Raw genomic sequence first — 22,882 nt, 5'->3', positions numbered from 1 at the left:
TACATATTCAGTAATATATATATATGATATTTTATTCATAAATTTAAAAAGGTCCACTTTATTGATAGAACTGAGATTGAGGTGTGGTACCATTAACAGATTAAAACATGTTAACTAAAGGTATTTTCAATTTTTATTCCCAAGTAGTATTTGGAATCCTAAAAATAATTTTCCAGGACAAAGTGAAAAAATTCACAAATCATTGAAATTTCATGATAAGAGTTTAAAAAATAAAAGGAAGATGATCCTAGTATGCTCAAAGAAAAAAAACAAACTCAAATAGTCATAAAACTATTTAATATGAGGCAGCATTTAGCGCCAAGGAGTTTAAAAAATATTAGAGGTAGAGGTTGACAGACATTACAGATTAATATAAATAAAATTGAAAAACAAACAGGAGAAAATTTTAATTATTATTGAAATTAATACTATCATTTAATAATATAAGTCTTGAGTGATATGTAGATTAAATAAGACTTTTTTATTAGCATTAACTCCTTTTTTTTGTTTAGCGTATAATATTAATAAATATTATTATATTATGTACCAAAATTACACAATAAAATTTATGCTAAATTTTTTATTACTACTAGCCCCTAAACCCCCATTAGTGGGCCACCTCCCATTTTACAAATTATACAACTATTCATTTAATTGTACAACTCGTTGCTCGGATTCTATGGGGATGTAAAATTATATATTACATGGTGATCACTAAAAATTTTTTTATATAATTGAGAGATTACTTTTATTTTTAATATTTAAAAACAGATGATATTGATCTTCTCTGTTTACAGAGCATCGATATATCAGATTATTGAAAATTAAGTATTTATGACTATAAATTAATCAGAATCTATCGTTTGTCTTATTAAAAAAAATAAATAAATAAAAATTTATAAACACACATAAAAACATAAATAACTTAACTAAATTCTTTTTTTTTTTTATGTGTCATGCAAAACATAAGTGCTTACAAACACATTTTCAATGGATGCATGCTGGTGGAAGAAAACAAATTAAATGAAAAAGAGTAAGGAAAAATTAGAAGTGTATCAAAACAACAAAACATAACAAAGAAAAACAAATGCTGTGAAAAAAGAAAAAAAATTAATTTGTTAACAAAATCTTTCACTTTAATTAAAAGTGTTAAAATAGAAAACTTTAAGTAAAATTAAGACAGTATAATTTTGATTAAAAATTGATCTTTTTTCTTTAAAATGTTTTATGACCTATTGCTCAAAAACATTTCGAAAACTTTAATCAACATGAAACATGTACCATGAAAAATAAATTTCAAGCCATCAGTGACCTATTGCCATTTAAGTGCACAAAGTTATGAAGAAACACATGTATGCATTGTATCAGAAACTGCAGCAGCAATGCAAGCTTTGGCATTCAACATTGGGTTTAATTAAATTATTTAAAAAATATATGTTTATTTTTTAAGCACATACATGTTTTTCTCATTGGAATTTATGAAATAAAAAGTGATTATTAACCAAACACAGAAAGTTTTGAGTTAAGTAGAAATGAGAACAATAAAAGCAGGCAAAGATAAGCATTTATTTGCCTGTTGTTATTTGGTTGAGACCAGCGATTGCACTTGAAGTCCAGAGAGACTTAATTTTTCCAAAGACAACTGAAGACCACCTTCTTGGTTCTGTGGCCCCGGGTGCAGAGGCAGACATCAATGCTAAATATAAAACTAATTTGTCATAAACCTAGCTTTAGATTGTTTTTATGCTAATTAGAAGGACAAAGTTACAAAGACCTAAATAATTTACATCTCATCATTGTTTTCTGAAAAATCAGTTATGAATTTCTAATCATTATATTAAAAACAGGATTCAAATTGTTATTCAAGACTGTTAGGTATTAATAAATTGAAATTTCTTTGCCATTTTAGTAACTTTTGTGTAAGTCAGGTCATTGAACCTGTGAGAAATCATGAATGAATCACTGAAGATTCTATCAAAATATTATTTCAACCTAAACAGTTTATAATTAAGAAAACTTAAAAAGCCTGATGAAATATTAAGATGAAACATGAGAACGATTGTTAAATCATAAAAGTCTGTGACTTTCACATACTTTTAAACTCTAAACTCAAACATGGATGGATTCATTAATTCCTCAACTATATGCATATTTTAAATGCTGCAGGAAGTAGATGAAATAATTCTAGTAATCCAAAAAAAAAAAAAAATGTATCAGTACCTATTTTAAAAGAAAATGATAAAAATTAGATCGTATATGGGTTATGTACAAAAATAACCCCATATGGCAGAAATGGTGAGGAATGGGATAAAAAAAAAATGTATAAACATGTATTTAGTGTATGTAAATTTTTACATATGGAATGTTTAATTTTGTAGTTGTTGAGCTTGAGTTAACAATTTATTACAAAATTCTCAAAGAAATATGAATATGGATGAATATAATAATAATGAAGTAATATGGATAAATAAAACTAATGGGCTCATGGTTTTTACCTGAAAGAGCATTGTCAGACGGAACTCTTGAAGAACTCCTAAGACCCCAATGATTCCGTAGGGTTTTAGGACTTAGAAAGAACTTCTTCCTGCCTTGAGGTGGTGTAGGACAACCTGAAATCACAAAGAGTTGATACTTAAAAGATGTTCCTATTGAATATTCTAGCAAGCAATATATAGAATAATAAAGCCTTAGTAATACACAATCTCTTAAATTAAAAAAACAAATTGTTAATATTATATTGAGAAAATAAAGGTATACAAATAATAAACAAAGGTAAAAATTCACAACATACTTTGAGTCATCACATTTCCAGGGTGGTTGCATGAATCTTTCCCTGGTTTCGGCAATCTACTGGGCGACCATTCCCTCAGTGGTTCATTTCTAGCCTGAAATAAATAAAAATTATATATTTTTCCATTGTATTGAGTTTTAATTGTAATTACGGCCAATTCAGTATAACTTTAAATAGATCTATCTAATTTTTAGTCCTCAATTTAGGATAATTAAAATTGAAGAAAAATTAAATTTATGCATTAATAAATTATTTGCCTTCTTTCTTTATGGCATTTAGCACACAATAGAAAGTATTTTAGTATCATAAATTGTGGCAGAAGATTCCGCAAAGGATTGATAGTTGTAAATGAATCTTTTTGTATTAGACTAGGCACACACCAGTTGGTCAAGGCAAGCTTAGACAAACTATCTTTAGCTAAATGATACCAAATCAGGATGTTTCCCAAAGTGTGCAATGAGTTTTTGTGAAATTTTAACGTATTGTGTCGGTAGATACCTTGTTGGTCCCATATCAACTTTTTCAAATTCATTCCACTACTTTCACTTTCGCTTATCCATACATAAAAGTTTACATGATTTCGCTTATCCATACTTAAACACTCATCTATACTTATACTTATATTTCGAAAACGGCTCGTCCGATTTGGAGGAAAGTTGGGGTTTAATAATCCATTAGTTTAAAATGGATGTACTATCAATTTCATCAGATTCCGTCTACTACTTTCGTACCAAGTACACAAGCATTTCCTTTGCACACATGATTTAAATACGGCTCCTCCCATAAATTTTATTCTCAAACGACCAATCAAATTAATTTAAAAATAAATATAATAAAATTTTGTTTTAAAACTCAAAATATTGTGTACCTAATACTCGAAAGAATAGGAACACCGATAGGTAGTGTCGGTAAGCTATACTACCTCTGAGCTTAGTCGACTTTTTTAAATAGTGATGAAAGAAGAATAAATGAAGTGAATTAAAAAAATTAAAAACAAGACATACATTATATTAGAAGGGCTTGGTCGCAATATTTTTAAGGAAAATATTTTTAAAAAAAATTTTTATACAATACGGCCAATTACTATTTAAAACCTAGATAATAATAATAAAAATTAACTAATGAAAAGTGAAGTTAATAATATTATGCAAACTTATTGACAGGTGTAAAAGTGATATCTAGGTCGGTGAAAAATCTGAAGCAGAAGTTGTATTGGGAGAAGGGAAGGAACTATCAGAGGGATCTTTGTGGGTCAGCACAGCCACTGAGATCGGTTTCTGCCGTCAATAGTCCATCGCTAAGATCTTATCGGATCTGTGTAATTTAGTGCTCGGTCCCTTCAATACAGAAAACTGGAACTGACCTGTTCACTTATTATTTCGTCGTGGGTTGAAGTTATTTCCATATGGTCAGAGTTTATGAATTAATTTTTTAAAAAAATTATTTAATGTAATTTACAACTGTACAAAATAATACAATAAGTAAATATGTTGTATGTTTCATATACACTTGAAAATCTTGGGAAGGAACCACCCATCGGTGGTACTTCAAACATTAATTTAAATTAGAAGGTCCCTTGGCCATCTTCTTATCAGACGCCTCGGAGGATTATCAGGGATTGTTAAGGATGAAAGATTAAGAATTAATGGGTTAGGATGGTTTAGGAGTTTGGAATGAAAAGACGCATATCTGTTTTGGGCCAAATCTGCAACAAATGGGATGTTAAGGTCTTTGTGGATGAGTTTATTTGTAACGTAATAAGGAGCATCAAGGATTTTGGATTGTAAGGATTGGATGCGGGAGGAATTTGATGGTTTGGTGGAGCCCCAGAGCTCAATTCCATATGTCCAAATTGGTCTAATTATTGTAGTGTATACTAATTTTTTGTAGGAATGGGAAGTTTAGAGCGTTTGTCAAGTAAGTGTTGTAGCAATCGGAATCTACGAGCAGTTTCTTGTCGTTTCAGTCTTGTGTGTTTCCAAGTAAGTCACTTGTCAATATGGAGTCCTAAGTATCGAATCTGTTCAACAGGGGTTAGTGGAGTATTTAGAAAGGACACTGTAGGACAGGAGGGTATAGGTTTACGACGGAGAGTAAAGGTGATCTGGTGGGATTTGTCAGGATTTATTTTGATTCTCCAGTTTTGACACCATTCTTCAATAGATGTTATGTGTGTCTTTAGTGTTTGTGATGCATTAGTTGGGTCTTTGTTTACAGACAGTATACATGTGTCATCAGCGTATGTTGTTAGGACTGTGTTAGGGTGGGTTGGGATGTCAGCTGTATAAACCGTATAATTATGAATTAAAAAAAGTATGCCATGAACGCAAGGTTATGCACAGTATTAAATTTTTAAAACTTAATTAAAAAGAACAGTTATATGTCATTTTATATAAATATATTAAACCCTTTAACTCTAATTGGTGCTAACGGATCTAACCATGTCCACTAAATATGAAATAACACCAATTGCAGTCACCGAAGAACCGGTAAATCCGGTTTAACTATCTCAATGTTGAATCACGTATCAAAATTATGAATAGTAATCATATGACATCAATACTGTACCCAAACCCAGCCACGTCACTATAGGAGGAGTAGAAAGCGGTTGTAACTTCTCAAATAATTTGAAAATTAAAAAAAAAAAATGGGAAATTTGTTACCTATGTCAAACTGCAAAAATTTTAGTAAATTAATTTCCCCAAAGAGTTACAATATTCTCGACAGGTCAATGAAAAGTTTAAGTCTAAACGAGGTGGGAAAATTAAAATAGTTGTACATAGTTGGAAAATGGGGCCAAAAATGTTGGAAAATCTAAAAAGCTTCCTCCTACCAACAAATGTTTGCAGCAACATTCCGGTCCAAATTACGAATACAAATGAGAAAAAATGACATGATGTGGTCAGCTTTAAGACAAGACCAATTCTTCGACTGGTTTTATTGACACTTAAAAATTTCAGAATAAATCAGATAATCCTAACCTTGGGACCTTGTAAGGAGTCCACAAGATGTCATTTGGATTTTTTTTTCAAATATTAAATCAAATGAAATAAACAATATAGGAATTGTGCCATCCCTTGTAATACGTTTCGTTGTACACAATCACAACCAACATTTTCATTTACCGCGTAACGTAGACGCGTTTGGTTGTTTTTAGAACCAAAACAACAATAGGAAATTAAATTTTATAACTTTCGATTTTTTTTTTTGTGAGTTCCTTTGTTTTACAGATAATTGAGGTTAGGTTCCAAATTCCATCAATCCAGGTTATCCAATCACCATGTAATCGACCTATACAATCTAATAGTATTTTATAAAATTTTCGACACCTATAAAATACACCTTTCTAAAAAATTTTAAGTTTACAGCTTTCTTTGTTAACAATGTAGACTCAAGTGAATGTATGTGCAGTGAAATGCCCTTCTTTTATTCTGAGGGATAATTTTTACAAAACAGTTTCAGAGAGTTCAGGAGGAACTTGTCTGGTACATATTCATGTTTATGGAAGTGTCAACATCGAGCCTTTAATAAATTTTACGAACTTAAAGGGTCCTTGGCATTATAGCTATTGTATGAGGCAGTCTTCAATATAAATTTTGTAGGAAACCTCTATAGGACTGCAATAGGAGAATACTTTTATTCATTATGAAATATGTTTGTATTGATCCAGGGAATATCATTTACTCAACAGTTAATCTTTACTCCAAAGAAATCAGGGACACTCTGTATCTCCATACTCCAAGTTTCAGTTACTTTTAATTTATAAATGAGAAAATAAATTTTACAATTTTTAGGATTTAAGTGGCCCTTGCTAACTTAGAAATCAGATGAGGAAGTTCTTGAGAAAACTTTGTTTGGGACCACTGAAATAAGTTTTACATATATTTTTGAGCTGGAAGCAGACAGAGTGGGATCACGTAGGACTATCTGCAGACACCGGTGGCTAACACCATCCCACGCTCTTTTCCTCTTTGTCTTGCTTTTTTGCCGGTCAGTTATTTTCTCCGATGGCCGTCGTTCCGAGGAGACTCTTCCTTTTTCCAAACATCGGCGGCGATAAGAGAACGGCGTTTTACGTTCCTCGCCATCGCTGATGATGGAGTCCTAGGGGGATCTTTAAAAGGAAAATGAGTGGCTAGGATATTGTGCTGTCTTTACTTTTTTTTTCACCAAGTAGCCCCAAGAGACACACCGCGATTACTGCAAAGTGAAGAAGTTAGCTATTCGATTTAATTGGCGTTGGCGATTCCGAGCTAACTTCTTACGAAAGCACAGGTGCGGAGAAAATTTTCTATTTTTAAAATACTCGGAGTAATCCAACAATAAAGCTCGTGCTTGGAGCGGCATTGGTTCCTTTGAACCCGTCCAATCAACACGTCAAACCATTAGTACAATATGGCCTACTTGGTTTTTCTTAGAGGGGTAGTTAAGTAATTTAAGAGATTTTGAGTTGTTTTTTAACGAAGAGGAAGTGGATCACGCAGGAAAGACAGCAGGTCGATTGTGTTATCGATGTGTAACTCAGACAACAGGCAGTCCGTACAAAAAATGTATATAGACTTTTTAAATCGTCTTATATAAATAAATTCTGGAACAGGTTTAGAAAGTGGAATCCACCAAATTACAACCAAAACTTTAATTAGACTATAATCGATCTTTTTTAATTTCTCAACTACCTAATGTAGAAGAAATATGATAGTCTGTCCGAAAAATCAAGATTTCACTTAATTTAGCCGTTATAGAGTCCTTTGAATATAATATTTGTTATTTTGACTTATTCTTAATTTTTATCTCCCCCAATACTAATTTGGGAGCCTCTTTTCTAAACTACTGAACTACAATAAAAAACAACAGTCTGTTTAAATTATAACAAATACCAAACCAAACAGAGTTCCTTAAAATTAGTTTTAGCTCATTCGAGACATCTTCAGACAACTGTGTTTTTATTGCCTTTATCATTCTCGGTTATGTTTACGAAGGATCGTTATATGCATAAATAATTTTTATACAGTTATTTTTCTCATTGATCCTAACATCGAAGTTGCAGCTCCTATAATTTTACGTTTTCGTTATATTTGTGTTGAAATGATTCTTCTTTAATGTGACAAATTATTTATGTAGTTTTAATACTGGTTAGGTTGGAGTGTCGGTGATAAGATAACGCCAAGTTATGAATGGGATCAGGAATGTTTTGGTCCTGTTACGTGTCAAAGAACTTAAGCAGCACGTTAATACTTCTGTTAAACTGTTATATGTTCATCAGCAAGTTTTCAAACGACAAAATAGGTAAATACTGCGAATACATTGAACTAAAAATTAAAATTATCATCCCTCATTGAAGCATCTTTTAATAATATCTTTTTAATAATGTCTTTTTTTCATCACTTTTTTTTAAGATTGATTTAAAAAATTGTTGAAAGAATCTCCAAGATTTTTTTTTTAATAAGATGATAATATCTGTTTTAAGTTATGATTAGTGACTCCTAGTTGAAGGTAATACATTGTTGTTAAAAAATATTTTAACATCGCAAAAGTTTCATTTAGTCAGTTACCATGTTTTACGACTGATGGAAATAGTACTGTGCAAAGCCAACCGTAACAAAAAAAAAATAATAGATTGAAGAACATCAATTGTACCTCCCCACAAACTATCTATTATGGTTTTAATACGATCTTAATTTATGGATGAATAATAATATAAATGAAAAAGTGGAAAGGATAATAATATTTTATACTAGGCTCAATATTTTTGACCATGATTTTGCCTGTATTAAAAATAAAAGTTACATCATGCGTGATATTTAAATAATTGTATTGAAAGGCCTAAAGATTGGAAGAATTAGTTGTCACAAAACAGGTTGGGTTTCGGATATTAAAGGTGTGTTACCCTCTGGTAACAAGGCTGAGCGAGATAAGAAGAGTAAACAGAGAGTAGTAACCGGAAGTACTAGAGAGAGAGATACTGGCTCCCAGGAAGACAGAGATAAGACTAGACAGTTGTCACCTCGTTAAGATCTGCTACAGCGGCTGCCCTAGGAGTGTGATAGGTACTCCAGGGGAAGTAGGCCATTGTCTCCATGCATCCACAAGGCGGAACAGCAAACAGCTCTTTCAACCAAAAGGATATTTTTTTTGTTATTGGAGGATAGCTAAATAATACCGAAATTGGGGTAATGAATAATGATTTTACAACAGTACAAAATTAAAAAAAAAATACTAAGCCATACCTGACGTTAAGTGATAATTTAATTCTTTTTGTGCCGGATGCAGATATATCGGCCTCAGCTGCACTGGCCAGGAGTATCAGTGCCGATGTATCGGCCCGCACCTTGTATATATTGCTTTACTGTTCACATTGCGAGAGAACTCTAAATAAATTTATAATACGTTTCTAATCTAATTTCATTACGAGAGAATTAAAAAAAAAAAATGTTTTTCAACAACGTAAAAAAATAAATGAAAGTGTGACTTATGGTTCGTGCAATAAAGGATTTCATGGTGTGTGTGCATTAGTAGCCACGAATGCTAAATAAATTATTTAGGTGAGTTATATTGCAATACCTAAATATAAATATTTATGTAATTATAATGAAGTATTATGCAAAATTATATCCCAAATATGTTTATGATAAATAATTTTGTTTCAGCAATGTTATATTACTTATAACAATCAATTATTTCGGAAGAGATAATCCGTTCGGCGCTTGAATGTACCTTGGAAATATTCTTTATTTTTGTCATGGGATATTATTTATTTTGTTACAAAATATATTAGAAATTCAAAGTATATACTTTGTAATAGTTTGCAATAGTTACGTAATTGCCTATGACCTTATTTTCTGCAGATTTGCAAAAATTTTGGAATGCAAGTAAATTTTTACTCTAATAATATCAATGGCGGACACAAGAGTAAATTAAATTAATAATAAATTTCATTATGTATTGTTTAGAAATAAGGGAGTATAAAAGTGCAGTTAATGCACGCTGCGAGTGAGTGGCTAATAGTGGAAGGAGGAATGCAATTGAGCAACTGACCTGCATGTAGGAGGTGAAGTGGCCGTTTGTCTTGACCTGCGACCTGTGAGAGAGGATCCTCTGCTCCTGGGGGCTGGCCTGCAGCTTCTTTGCGGGTCCATCTGCCACGGAAAACAATGCTCAGCATAAATTGGAGTTTAATAGAGGACATTCAAGAGTTCACAACGCAGATTATATTAAAAGTAAAATAGATTAACTAGTAGAGAAAGAAATAGTAGAGTACTCACTGGGCTCAACAGGCGGGCAGAGTGGGCATTGTTCGTTTTTGAACATGCAGGAGTAGCATCGTTCGTGCCCGCACGAGTCGATCAGCTTCCTCTTTTTACCTTTGTCAAACGGCATTTCGCAGCTCGGGCAGATTTCTTCTTCTTCTTCCTCTAGTAGCTTTCTGATCGCTGCGAGATCTAAACAAGAAAATAAAAAAAGATATTAGTAAAATAAAGAAGAAAAAAATAATAATCTGCAATAGTACCAAGAAATATAGGAGTAAAATTAAGACGTAGGGATTCGAAGCATTATATGTTGAGTTGTCTACTTGATAATACGTATTCAGATTTTTATGGATATTCATTATTTCATCGTTCCTTTTGTGACTTTTACATAAAATCGACTAGTGAGTACTTAACGAAATATTATTATGCAAGGGTAGGTTATGGCAGGGATTATGCACACTTAATCTGAAGGTGAGACACTAAAAATCTAGGAACTCAAAATAAAATAAAATTAAAAAAAAAAAAGCAATAGTACATTTATGCGTTTATTAAGCAAATTTACATTTAATATTTATCGATAGGTTCTTTTTACAACGATTTACAATATATACATCTTTTACATACAATACATCTTTTTTAATGTCCATAATGAATTTTAGGTTAGATTCTGAATTTAAGTTTTCCTATGAGAAGGTTTGAATAAGAAGTGTTAGGATTTTTAGTAAGTATTGTAATATTTAGTTCAAAAATGATTCAAAAATTTTAACCTTAGTTTTGGAATTTGAGATTCATTTAAAATACTTAATTTGTCTATTGTAGTAAGATAGTCCGGGTGGAAATCAATAAATATATTGACTATTCATTACTCTATATTTACATTAGCAATTCCATCATTCATTTCTTTACTCGTTATTTATTAATATTCTATTCATTTATATACATAATTTTTTTAGCTTACTAAGTTCATCTTTTTTTATATGTCTTTTTATTTCTATTCTAATTGTTTTATTATATTTTCAATGTTTGTATCTTTTCCTCATTTATTTAGTGATGAAACCCTGCAATGTGGAACGTTTGTTACTAATAAATAGTTAATCTTTACAATTTAATACTTATATTGACCGCCACACTTTTATCTTCCTACAATCTATTACATGGGGTCAATTAATAATCTCCCAGTATAAATATGTCTATCCTAATTAAACGTTGCTTAGAAGAACTAACCTATGCCGTATACATATCCTAGAATCTGTGCATGGTAATTTTCTACTAGTGCAAGCATATTTTCTAATGCAATAGAACACACACACACTAACTAATACGCGTACGCGCTCAAACATGATTGCGGAAAAAGGTTTGTACATATTTGAGGTTGTATAGCCCCCTTAATGTGTCCAAATGAGTTCAGTCATTATATATTTTTTTTTTCTTTTATTTTGTCCTAACCAAATGTCGAAAGTGTTAGAATTAACGAAAGTTATTTGTTGTTAGAGTAGAGACAATTTTTTTTTATTCTGATGATTTTTAACTGTTCTTTTTGATTGAAGCGTAATAGTTATCGAAATGACCGTTCTTTCTTTACAAGTTGTAACGAAGTATAAAAACAGATAAAACTTGAAAATGGTGAACGTTTTAAATTAATAACTATTAAATCAGTAGTTCTCAATATTGAGAACTACATTAACTATATTGTTTACTATTTTTAGAAATGTTCAGTGGCATATGTAAGAGCTAATTGACTGAATATTAATCATTTATATTAATCCCGTAACATTATTTATATAAATTATGTAAAGGGATCAAGAGAAGTCTGATAAATTGATTTTACAAACTTAATATAGAAATATACTCCAAGCTAAAATATAGTTGTTATGTTGTATAATTTTGTACTAGCAAAATAGTTTTTGTTGTAACAAAAAACAGCCACACATATTTTGTACCAACAAAATAGTTGTTGGTTTTGTTAATAAAATAGATTTCAATGTTGTTATCAAGACTAATTCTTTATAATACTGTTTATTGAAGCCAATACAAATAATATATGTATTCAATAGAATATTTTAATTAATTTCTTAATCTTCTGATTTTTTATTTTTAGAATTTTTTCTTTTGAACGATGTAATTGTAAAGATGAGAGCAAGATAAAAAATATATATGCTAATATTTAAAATATTAAAATTAGCTTTCAATTCTTAAATACTCACAACGCCTAAAGCAAAAGCACATCTTGTTAGCTGCAGAGGTAGTTAAAGAATGTCGGACGGACAGACAAACGAAGCAGGGCAGAACCTGTGCATTGCAGGTAGGCACCTGAGTCCAGCCAATGCCTCATACACTCATGGACGGATTATGCCTGGAATTTCCCGACAGATCTATGGAACTAAGAAGAATAGATAGAAAAATAGATCTTTCCATCATTAAAAATATCTACGTTGTCGACTGCCTTATATAATTAAAAGCGATCGGATATTAAAAGTAATATTAATCGGATATTAAAAAAAAAAAATTAACCAGGTATGTTACTGAATAAATGTTTAGGATTATGTAACTACTACTTGTATGCATATAATGCAACTTCAATTAATATTATAAATATAAATATTAAGAACAACGTATTAATTAAAAATCGTTTATAGTCATCAAAATTATACGCAATTGAAAATGGCACACTTATCGTATAGGATTTTAAATAATATAACAAATAATTTAATCTATCATTAAGTAATTAAATAAAAAAAAAAAAAAATTCTGCAAAATCTCTTTCATTTTATTTTTGTTTTTATAGCTTTAAAGCTAAGGACTAATTTACGTTCGCGTGTTTTGTACTTCCTTAATGTAACTTGAGTAGACTTGTTATTTAATAACTTTTTGATATAAATCAGATTCGTCTATCCATCAAAATAGTTCACATCTGTTCCTAACGATCTTAACATTATCAAATTTAAAATATTCTTTAAATTAATATGAGGTGTCGAGCTCTCCATTATGTTTAATATCTCAATACTATTTTATTAATATATTTGTAGATTATTCTACAAAGCTAATATGATCAAAAATAAAAAAAGGAATCTCTAAAAAAGGAATTTATAAAATCTCTGCCCTTTTACCCAAATATTATTGTTTTTAGTTTTTTTATTTGAAACGAAACGATTCTGCATTTAAATTTTTACGTTTAAATGATGTATCATAACAAATTATGATAATCGAAACACGCACATTAACGTTTAGATCTAGAAGAATTAGGTTCCATATCAAAATAGATTTTGTCCATTTTCTAACAAACTTTCATTTTAAACCAAAATAGTGAATTCTTCTAGATAAGAAAGGAAAATTTGAAATGTTTTAGACCATAGTTCTGGTCATTGATCTATATAGCTTTGAATTTTGTTCATTATATTTCTTTTTTTTTTTTTTCTTTTTTTTACCAAAATGATTTTTATGGATTTAATCTAGAACTCTTCATTCACGGATTATTAATATTACATTAATACATTAACTAAGTGGTTAGATCTTAATGATGTAATTAATTGAAAGATGGAGGAATCAAAGAAAGAATTGATGCAGAAGAAGAAAATGTCGTTGGCCTACATAATAAATTTTTTTTGGAAAAATTTTATAGTTTCAATTAAACAATATTTAAGATTGATTATAAATTTAGTTTTATTGTATCGATTAAAAAATATTTAATTTTAAAGTGTAAATTCGTTAGTTAATTTTGATGGACAAATTGCACAAGTACCTTCCTGATTAAAACACCAATTTAATTTTAGTATTACTTTCGTTATTTAGTTAAGCTTGGATATCCATACAAAAACACAAACCATTTTGCGAAACCTGTTTTTTTGGACCTTAACTTTAAAAACTTTTATTTCCGCTGAAAACTCGGTTTACCATTTTTCAAAAAACTTCTCCTTAGTAACTATTTTACATATTGTTACCTAATTGGAAGTAATAAAAAAAAAATAGTATTAGTGAATGATCAGGATCAGACATTTCTTTTTTATTTGTTTCATTTATAAATCTACACCTATCCAATATAATTGATTGACAACCAGTGGGCTGCCTGTCAAATTCAACAATACAGTATTGGCTTGACAAGCCGGTGTGATATCCTGTGGCATTTATTCTGAAGTATCATTCAAGATAAGAAAAAAAAAAAAGAAGAGGATTAGATGTTTTATGTAATACGTGTCACTTTCAGCTCCCCTATTTCTAGAATGATTTAAACCTAATTAATAATGATAAAGTCTTAAAAAAACTATTTTTTTTTCAATTCATAAATTTGCATATATTTTATTATGGCCATTTCAGAAAACGGTGGTCGAAGATAAGGTCTTTAATTCTAAAGAATTTCCAGTTGTTCTCCATCAAACTGATGCCCGATATAAACACATTACTAATAGACTAAGACAGCAGTTCCCACAATTAGTGCTGCGTGGATGTGGGAAAGTGCATAACATTTACCTCACATCCTGTCAGTTCTTTGTTACCGGGATATTGTCTGCTCCATGCGATCTTATGACTTAGTCCTCTTTGTTACGTCTTTCTTAAAAGAAATTAATTGATACAAGTGAGTTCATTCACCGCAACTCAGCTCCAGATTTCCCACTAGATTGGACTACATGCTTCAGCAATAAGTTGTAACTGTAAAAGTCATAAGTGAGTACAGTTTTTCAGGGCTATCTTTAATCAAGTGGGAGCCCCAGGCACCTCAAAATTAAGCTCTCTAGATTAGAGAATTTATTTTCCTTAATTTCTATGGTTTACAAATAGACATAAAAATACTAGTTATTTATTTTTTTTGATATTTAAAAAATTAAAAATTTACAAGACTAAAATCGATGAGTCGGGAGGCCCTAAACATCGCGAGGTATAGACATAATATGTGCCCTTAGTGTATAGATAGAATTTTAAAAATTGTACAATTCTAGCAATTAATGCCATTCTAATCCTATTATATAGCTTTACATACAATATTGTTTAAAAAAAAATATTTTAAATTCCTTACGAATTGATTAATTTTTTAGCCTATCGTTGGTAAACATGTAATTCAATTTCTTGCAAGATGGCATTAAATTATACGTCCCATACAGCTGATAATGCGTAAATAGAACAACAAATATGTCTTAAAAAATAATACAAGTGGAAACATAAAAAACTTGAACTATATTCTGGTCTTCCAGGAATGTAATTTATCCAAACTTGCTTAATGAAACATATTAAAATAATCTAACAAAATTTCTCATATTGAATTCACATCTCAAACTTAATTTTTCTTTATGCACAGATGAGGATATTAAAAGTTAAATGTTCTAAAAAGTTAAAAGTCTCATAGGTTCTGAAAATTTTTATTTATATTTGAATTCACAATTTAAGAAAACAAATGAAATAATAATTAAAAATATAAGAGGATATTTATATCTAATTTTATTGTCTGTTGGAACTGCCTAAGATTTTTAAAAATATTAACAAGATTCCAGATGTAAACGGAGACATTACGTGGTAGGAACAATTGAATTTCTCATTTACATTCAGGGTGAACTATCATACAAGTCAAATATTGATATTGTTACTCTTTTTTATAAAAGTATTTTTTCTTCTACGTAGTGATATTTAAATTAAAACAAGATATAATAAAACCGTATAGATGTGTCGGTCATAATGATAGAGTCTGAAGGAAGGATTTCAGTTTGCCTATTTACCTTGAGGCTCTAGCCTCAAACTGAACCGGGATGTTGCACAACCGAAATATCCCACACTCGGAATTAATTTCCTCTAAAAGAGCATATCGTGAATATATTCCAATGCCAACAGGATAGCACTGCATTAGCATTTAGGAGGCGGTGACAAGGCAGGAAGTATAAATTCTGCAACGATCACGTGATCTCCTGGCCACTGCAGTCGATGCTTCATCCTCCTTGCAATGACCTTTGGATGATGGTTTGGGACCACCTTCAGCATTCTTACTAAATCATCTAAACACCAATGAAATATTCACTTCAGATATCCATGCGTTCACGTAATAATATTTTACAATCTGTAAATGATCTGAGTTCGTATACATTGGTTAATAAGTGGTTGGTACCAGATGGTATGCAGATTTTTGTTATTTCCTCGCCTTAATTTCAAATTTACTTAAAACTTTGAAATTTAACAAGATGAAAGAGTAAAGTAATGAAGAAAAAACTTCAGACCAAGTTTTTCACTAACGAAAAAGTATGGGTTTTCTATTTTTTTTTATGTACAAACATACATAATTTGTTTCCGCATGGATAACCAAAAGTAATGGAAGAATAATTTATGCTCGACAATTTTTACACTAATCTCGTTAACGTTTCTTTAACTTTAACTTTAACTTCCAAATCAGACGAACCGTTTTCGAAATATATCAATGAAAATACATGTCCAATCAAAAGTAGTGTATGGCATTGGTTAAAATTGATACAGGATCATTTTTACAACAATTGAAGCTATTGATAGCACGGAGGAGACTAAAAATGACTTGGACGGGAGATCTACTATCATATAAATAAATTAAAGATAAGAAGAGTTAGAACGCACTATTCTACGTGTATGTGGTCTCCTGTGATGCCTAACATGCCTTTTCTTTTACTGGTAGATTACTTCATCCCATCTGCTGATTGCACATTACGTACTAATTGGGCGCCAATTTATGGTAAAATTAAAAAAAAAAATTAATTTCTAAAGAATCTTAACAACGAGCGACTCAAAATTTAGATAAATTTAATTACACCCGAAATTAATAATATGCCAAATATAAACCTATAAAATTTCTGTTTATGTGCAACTAATGAAATATGAAACAATAAAAGAAACATTTAATGTATTCAGAAAATATAAACGCTACCCTAACAATATTAATACGTAATGATAAGGTTTGGAAAGGTAGCTAATGACATAATGGCCATTGGAGTGTGTTTGGACACTAAAGGTTAATGGCGGATATAAAGGATCTGTGTCAGACGGGATCGGCCATGTTTACGAAACGTTCCACTCAAATACTTAAGATTTTCGAAAAAGCTGTCCAATATTTAATAACAAGGAAAGTGGGCTTCTGATTTATAAAAAAAACATAAACATTCTATCCACATATTTTATAACTATTTAATGTCTTCTAGAAGTTAGATACAAAACGATGGTGGAAATGGGGTAATTTGTTGTCTCTTACAAATGATTCAGGAATGGTCATGTATTAAAGAAACTTTTCATGAATAAGAAATTCAGTCCCTTACTTATATCAGTATTGAAAATTATCATAGTTGTTTGAATGACATATAGATCAATCATACGATATATGATCACCCAAATAGTGTGTGCAATTTTTACCTTTTTAATCTCGAAATTTATTGGGTATGGTCAAATGGGTATGAACAAAATTAAATTTCCTTTTTTTTTTTTTTTTTTAACATTACAGTTTTTTTATATATAAAGCACATTGATTTTGATCACGAAAAAATTTGAAACATTTTAGAGGAAATATCAAGGCAAGCGCTTGATTAACTATATTCGACTCCTCCATATCTCAGAAACTACATGGTTCAGAAAAAAATGTTTTTTTACTACTATTATAGGAAATTCTATTTACTTTAATATTCTTTAGAACCTACTTCACAAAACAAAATAATTTTCAGGTAAAAAGTAAAAAACAAATGATTTTTACATATGTAATACAAACAATATAACGCAGGTTAATTTTTTGATGTTAGGGATAGTTGTATAATTATGGTGCAAATATTGTATATAATAGGATACATGTGGTTATTGTCTTTTTATTTTATTGTTATATGAGATCGAATTTTAATTATTTATTTTATTATTTTTTCTCTATACACATAATTTGGTTATGTTTCTTTTTTATTTGTATTTCTGTTTTTATAAACATAGAGATCTTTTTATTTATTATTTATTGACCAAGGGGTGGTAGACTGTAATACTTACGAATAAATAAAATTTGATTGAATTGTAAATTGTAAAGGTGTTCTTGAGGAAAATAATACAGGATTTTGGCGGAGCTGAAGTTTTTAGAATAATAAGTCAAATATAATATTAACCGTAATTTTCCCAATTGCTATTGTGATAGAATTAAAAAAAAATATATTAAGTCAAGACTTGAAAATGAAAAATCAAATATGATAAAGAAAAGAAAATTTCATCTCTTTTCTAAAGGTAGATTTGATCTTGACAAACCTCAAGATTACTATCTAAACCATGGTGGTAATAATGCGAGTAAAATTAAAAAGAAACAAATATAAGTATATTGAATTAATAATTAATAAGTCATCGTGATCTTGGTGGAAGGACATAAGCGGGCAATGAGAACAGCAACCGCTCATTATTCATTCATTCAGAACTAAGGGAGTTAGGAACATGAATGAGATCATCGCGATGACAGAACCCTATAGCGTGAGATAGCCACAAACGGACATCCAAGATAGAGAAAAGAGGCTGATGAATCGCCCACATTAAACATGTGATCGCCTAACAGATACATAGCTAATTAGCAAGGGCCTTCATATCAGCAGGTGTGGGGTACTTCCGTCGGAACATGGAAACCGTCCTGCATGAATCATTCCAGTTGCGGGGGTATTCATGGTTAAGGTCTCCCATCTATTGGGTAATGCATCACAATAAATAATTTAAATGAATCCAGAAGATAACTTAATTGAAGCAGTAAATTATAAACTGTTTATAGTCCCCTGTAGGTAGCCAAGGCATTTTAATTTACAAGAACTAGTTCGAATAATTTTACATTTAAATGTATGTATTATTAATTTTGATTATTTACAATATCAAAATTTCTTTGATGGGCAAAGTAATATCCTGAGCCAACCTTACACAAAAGGATGAATAAGGACCTTCGTGTTAAAATGAAACTAAAGATCCTTTACTGGCAAACTAACTACTTTACTAATTTTTTCCAAATCGTTGAAACTTAAATTGACGGGAAAACATACAGACATAAACTCTTTGTGACCAAAAACACCTCCTTAAAAATACTGAAAAATATATATAAATATAGAGCATAAAAAAAAAAAAAATGTAGAAAACATATCAACAAACTATTTTATGAAGTTAAATATTTGCCAGTTTTAGTCTCCACTACATTCAAAAATTTTCAAGGATAAACAAATCGAAACAAACACAATTTTTATGTTTATGTATGATGACAATTACGATTTTTAGTAATTTCAAAGTTAGAAACAGTTTTAGCTTTAATTTTCAATCTCGAATTCAAATTATTTTTTATCGGCTTATTTAGTGTCGGCGTAGAACCTGCTAATACTACTTTCTGAATATTTATGTCATTTATTGCCACTTAAGAACAGAATGAAAAAACATATAAAAATAATTTAAATAAGATAGACTTTTCTGTTGTTAAGTCCATTTATTTACTCCATGAATAATTTTTGAGATAGTCTTTTGTTTGTTGATATTAAAATATTTTAGGCTTTACTTTTTTCACTGGGACTTTTCTTAGTTGATGCTTTTGAAATTATTGCTTCATTTGTAGGTTTCTACTTTCTCCCTTTCCAATAAGTCAATTGTTTATGAGAATATTTTGTTATTACTGTTCCAATAACGAGCGAATGATACCTACCTCTATCTACAGGAATGACAACCTGAATATGGGTCGCAGACCATTAGATAAGACCCTTCCAATGAGAAGAGGTATTACAGAACTCAGTATACTAGCTGTAAGGAACGTCTGACGGCTTCTTGACGGCTTTTATGATCGACTGCCCGCTGATGAGGTTCCCGAAACAATTTAGCCAGCTGACTAATGAAGGGCTTGTCAGCTGTCTAGTGCTTCTGTCCCACTTCCTCAGGGGAGTTCCGGCGGAAAATGGAAAACAAAAAATAGGTTGAATGATCAAAATGTTAAAATTATAAGGTTTTCGAAAAACAAAATTGTCAGAGCTAGGATCATATAATATAGAACATCAGATAACAGCTTAATAGTCATAAATATTTATAATTTAATATTATAAATATTTATGTTTAATAGCCTGTTTTTATACTCAAGGAAAAAATTTTTCAGAAATTAATATTCTCGCGTTTGACACTGCCATTCACCTTGTAAGTTCACTGAGGCGTGATATGGACGTGTCGCAATAAAATCAATTTTCAATTATATTACTCCTGGAAATATTTTTATGGTTTATTTAAAATTCAGCTTGTTTCAAGCTGTTTATTTATTGAAGTACTTGGGGATTTTGTGTCTTATTTTTAGTCTCCATAAAAACGTTTTTAAATTTTTTTATTTATCCCTTATTTCACTTTCAGCTTAGTTAAACAAATGAAACGTCGAGGTGAAGATAAAATGGCCAATAGAACAGGTCGAAACGTTAGTAAAATGTGGAATATATGTATAGATATAGAATACAACTTTATAAGTTTTTGATATTATTATATAATTTTATGTTTAAAAAGTTGGACTTGATGTAGTTTATAAGATTTTGTCTCTTAGTTTCTTTGATCGAGAGAAAATAAAAAGTTAATTCCACTAAAAAAACAAACTATCAAAATAAAGTTATATACAATGTAATAAAGTATTCGTATAAATAGCAATAAATGGGTCTACATTAGTATGCAGACTATTGGACTTAAATAAACCATTAAGGAAAAAAAAAAACTTTTAGAAAGGGAGTGAAATCTTCTCCAGCGGCATTTGGAGCAGGTCGCGGGATGTATAAAAAATAGGCAAGAAGTGTATGTTTGCAACAAAAAATAAGAAGTGATAAAAAAAGTCTTTTTTTGCGGTGATCGAAAAACATAACATTGGCGAAAATATAAATTAATCAAAGAGACAGACTAATGAAGAAGGAGACAAGACTGCTCCTGACTACGGGTAATGGAGGTTACCGTTACTGCCCGGGCTGCTCCTGGAAAGGTCAGCTCTCACCGTTAGTCCAGTCTCAGGGAATAAAAATTATTTAGCCCTCTCATCCGCACATTAGCCCCAATCGCTTTTTTGTCAGGATATATATATGTATAACCAACAGAATAAACTTATTTCTCATGGGATTATTTTTAGTTTGTCTACTGTAACAGAGGTAGCCGTAGCCAGACACAAGAGCACAACTGGGATTTCTGTCCGCGTTTACCAGATGATACCGTAAGTAAAAATAAGCGGATTACAAAAATCATTTCTACAGTTAAAAACTTCGATATTAAAGTAAACAAAAAAGTGATAGACTTGTGTTTTGAATCAATTATCGATCAAATCAATCGAAAAATCTGTAAGTATCAGATACTTTGGTGATCTCCGAGTATGTTCTTTACGTTGATGAACAACCTGTAGATTAGGGATAAGCTGCCAGAGAAAGGGGGAATCCGAGTGAAACCATGAATTAGTGTGTAATGTGTAAGATATTTAATATATAATTTTTCTGAGGTGATCCCTCGCCAATAAAAAAAAAAAAATTAAATATTTATCACCCCCATTGAATCATGGTGATGACCACTTTCACCCCTTTTGTTTCCATTCATCCAAATATTCTGGTCCAACCGAATTCAGTTACCCTCTTCGTAAATTGGAAAAGTGACCTATCTATTATAATATCATAATAAAAGTTTAGGTAAGATGCAACTTCTTCATTAAGGTATGATTGCAAGTTTATATACACTGTTCAAAAATAATTCATATTAATGAGGATAATAGTTTAATTTAATTTTATATAATCAAAAGTATAAAATGTTTGATATTATTTATTTATTTTAAGCGCTCATACATCCATTTAATTTTTTTTTCTTTGAGTTCTTCAGGAACAGTTAATAATGAAATACCTATATTCTGGTGACGTTATTGATCTCATAATCATTAAGTATATTATTTACAATTACTTTATAACTGATGTTTCCAAACGTTAATGTTTCAATTTGAAAATAAAAATTTCTACCGCTATTGAACTCATGAAGGGTCAGGGGTTCAGTACAGTACAAGAAAGTACTGTTTATTAAACAACGGTTGTGTTAGGAGGTGATTTGTTGATCATACTCAACCACCAGATTTTTCCCTAGTAAAGGTTACCTACTTTATGCAGCTGGGTGAACCGCGCTACCGAACCTATAGGGTTGACTCACAAGTACAGCGACTTAATAAATAATTATCTGTCTCAGTCGGATTCGAACCCGGATATTTAGAGTTAGTACAGCGCCTTACCACTATGCCACTTCACTCCCTTAATCTTTATATATATTAATCTATTGATCTGTACTCTGTACACTTTAGTGTTTTGTAAGAGTAATAACTTTAGTTGTTTATTCTTAACAACTTTTATTTCATTGCTGGACTTGAATAAGATATCAATAAAATCTTCGAAACTTTACCACAATAGAGCTGTTTTATTATTCACTGATCCTCAGGAACTTCAAAAATATATATGATTAACAGTGAAGACAAAAAAAAAAAAAAAATAAAGGTATATAGGTACAGATGAAATCGCGTGCCCCATATCCCAGACCCCTCCTCAGTTCCTCTCTATATTATGGTATCGCATTGGTACTAATCGAATACTAATTGTTTTATTGCTATCGATAGCTGCATTGATCTGACTTTCTCCATTAAGATGAGATCTCTAAACCAGTTCCCGAAGATCCCGTTATCATCCCGATATCCCTGCGATCACGGGCCAATCTGGATCATGATGATAACACTTTTAATAATGACCGGCGAATTATCTGCAGCAGGACTTTCACCGCTCCATATGCTCTATGGATCTCGCCGAATATTTCCAGCATGAAACTTCAGTTCAGAATTCGCATCAGTCCATGCATGACCACAACTAGAAGCAATAAAAAAAATTAATAATTAAAGAGCTTG

The 22,882-nt window shown here is 30.6% G+C and overlaps 1 protein-coding gene across 7 annotated transcripts in view; it reads right to left on the bottom strand.

Moving 5' to 3' along the window:
- rols (rolling pebbles) overlaps positions 1-22,882 on the bottom strand; it is a 418,725-nt gene that overhangs the window by 22,880 nt on the left and 372,963 nt on the right. For 6 of the 7 annotated variants that reach the window (XM_067050119.1, XM_067050122.1, XM_067050117.1 and 3 more), the window contains 5 exons: positions 10,054-10,230; positions 9,827-9,927; positions 2,792-2,885; positions 2,496-2,609; positions 1,574-1,696 (listed from right to left, as the gene is read on the bottom strand). In XM_067050119.1, the coding sequence (XP_066906220.1) occupies positions 1,574-1,696; positions 2,496-2,609; positions 2,792-2,885; positions 9,827-9,927; positions 10,054-10,230 (609 nt within the window). The remainder of the gene's footprint in view (positions 1-1,573; positions 1,697-2,495; positions 2,610-2,791; positions 2,886-9,826; positions 9,928-10,053; positions 10,231-22,882) is intronic. The other variant, XM_067050121.1, reaches the window with a different exon arrangement.

Source organism: Halyomorpha halys, unplaced genomic scaffold (assembly GCF_000696795.3).
Source record: "Halyomorpha halys isolate HHAL.00 unplaced genomic scaffold, Hhal_1.1 Scaffold269.1, whole genome shotgun sequence".
Taxonomy (NCBI): domain Eukaryota; kingdom Metazoa; phylum Arthropoda; class Insecta; order Hemiptera; family Pentatomidae; genus Halyomorpha; species Halyomorpha halys.
The sequence above is the reverse complement of the archived record's forward strand: the minus strand, read 5'-3'. Positions and strand labels throughout refer to the sequence as shown.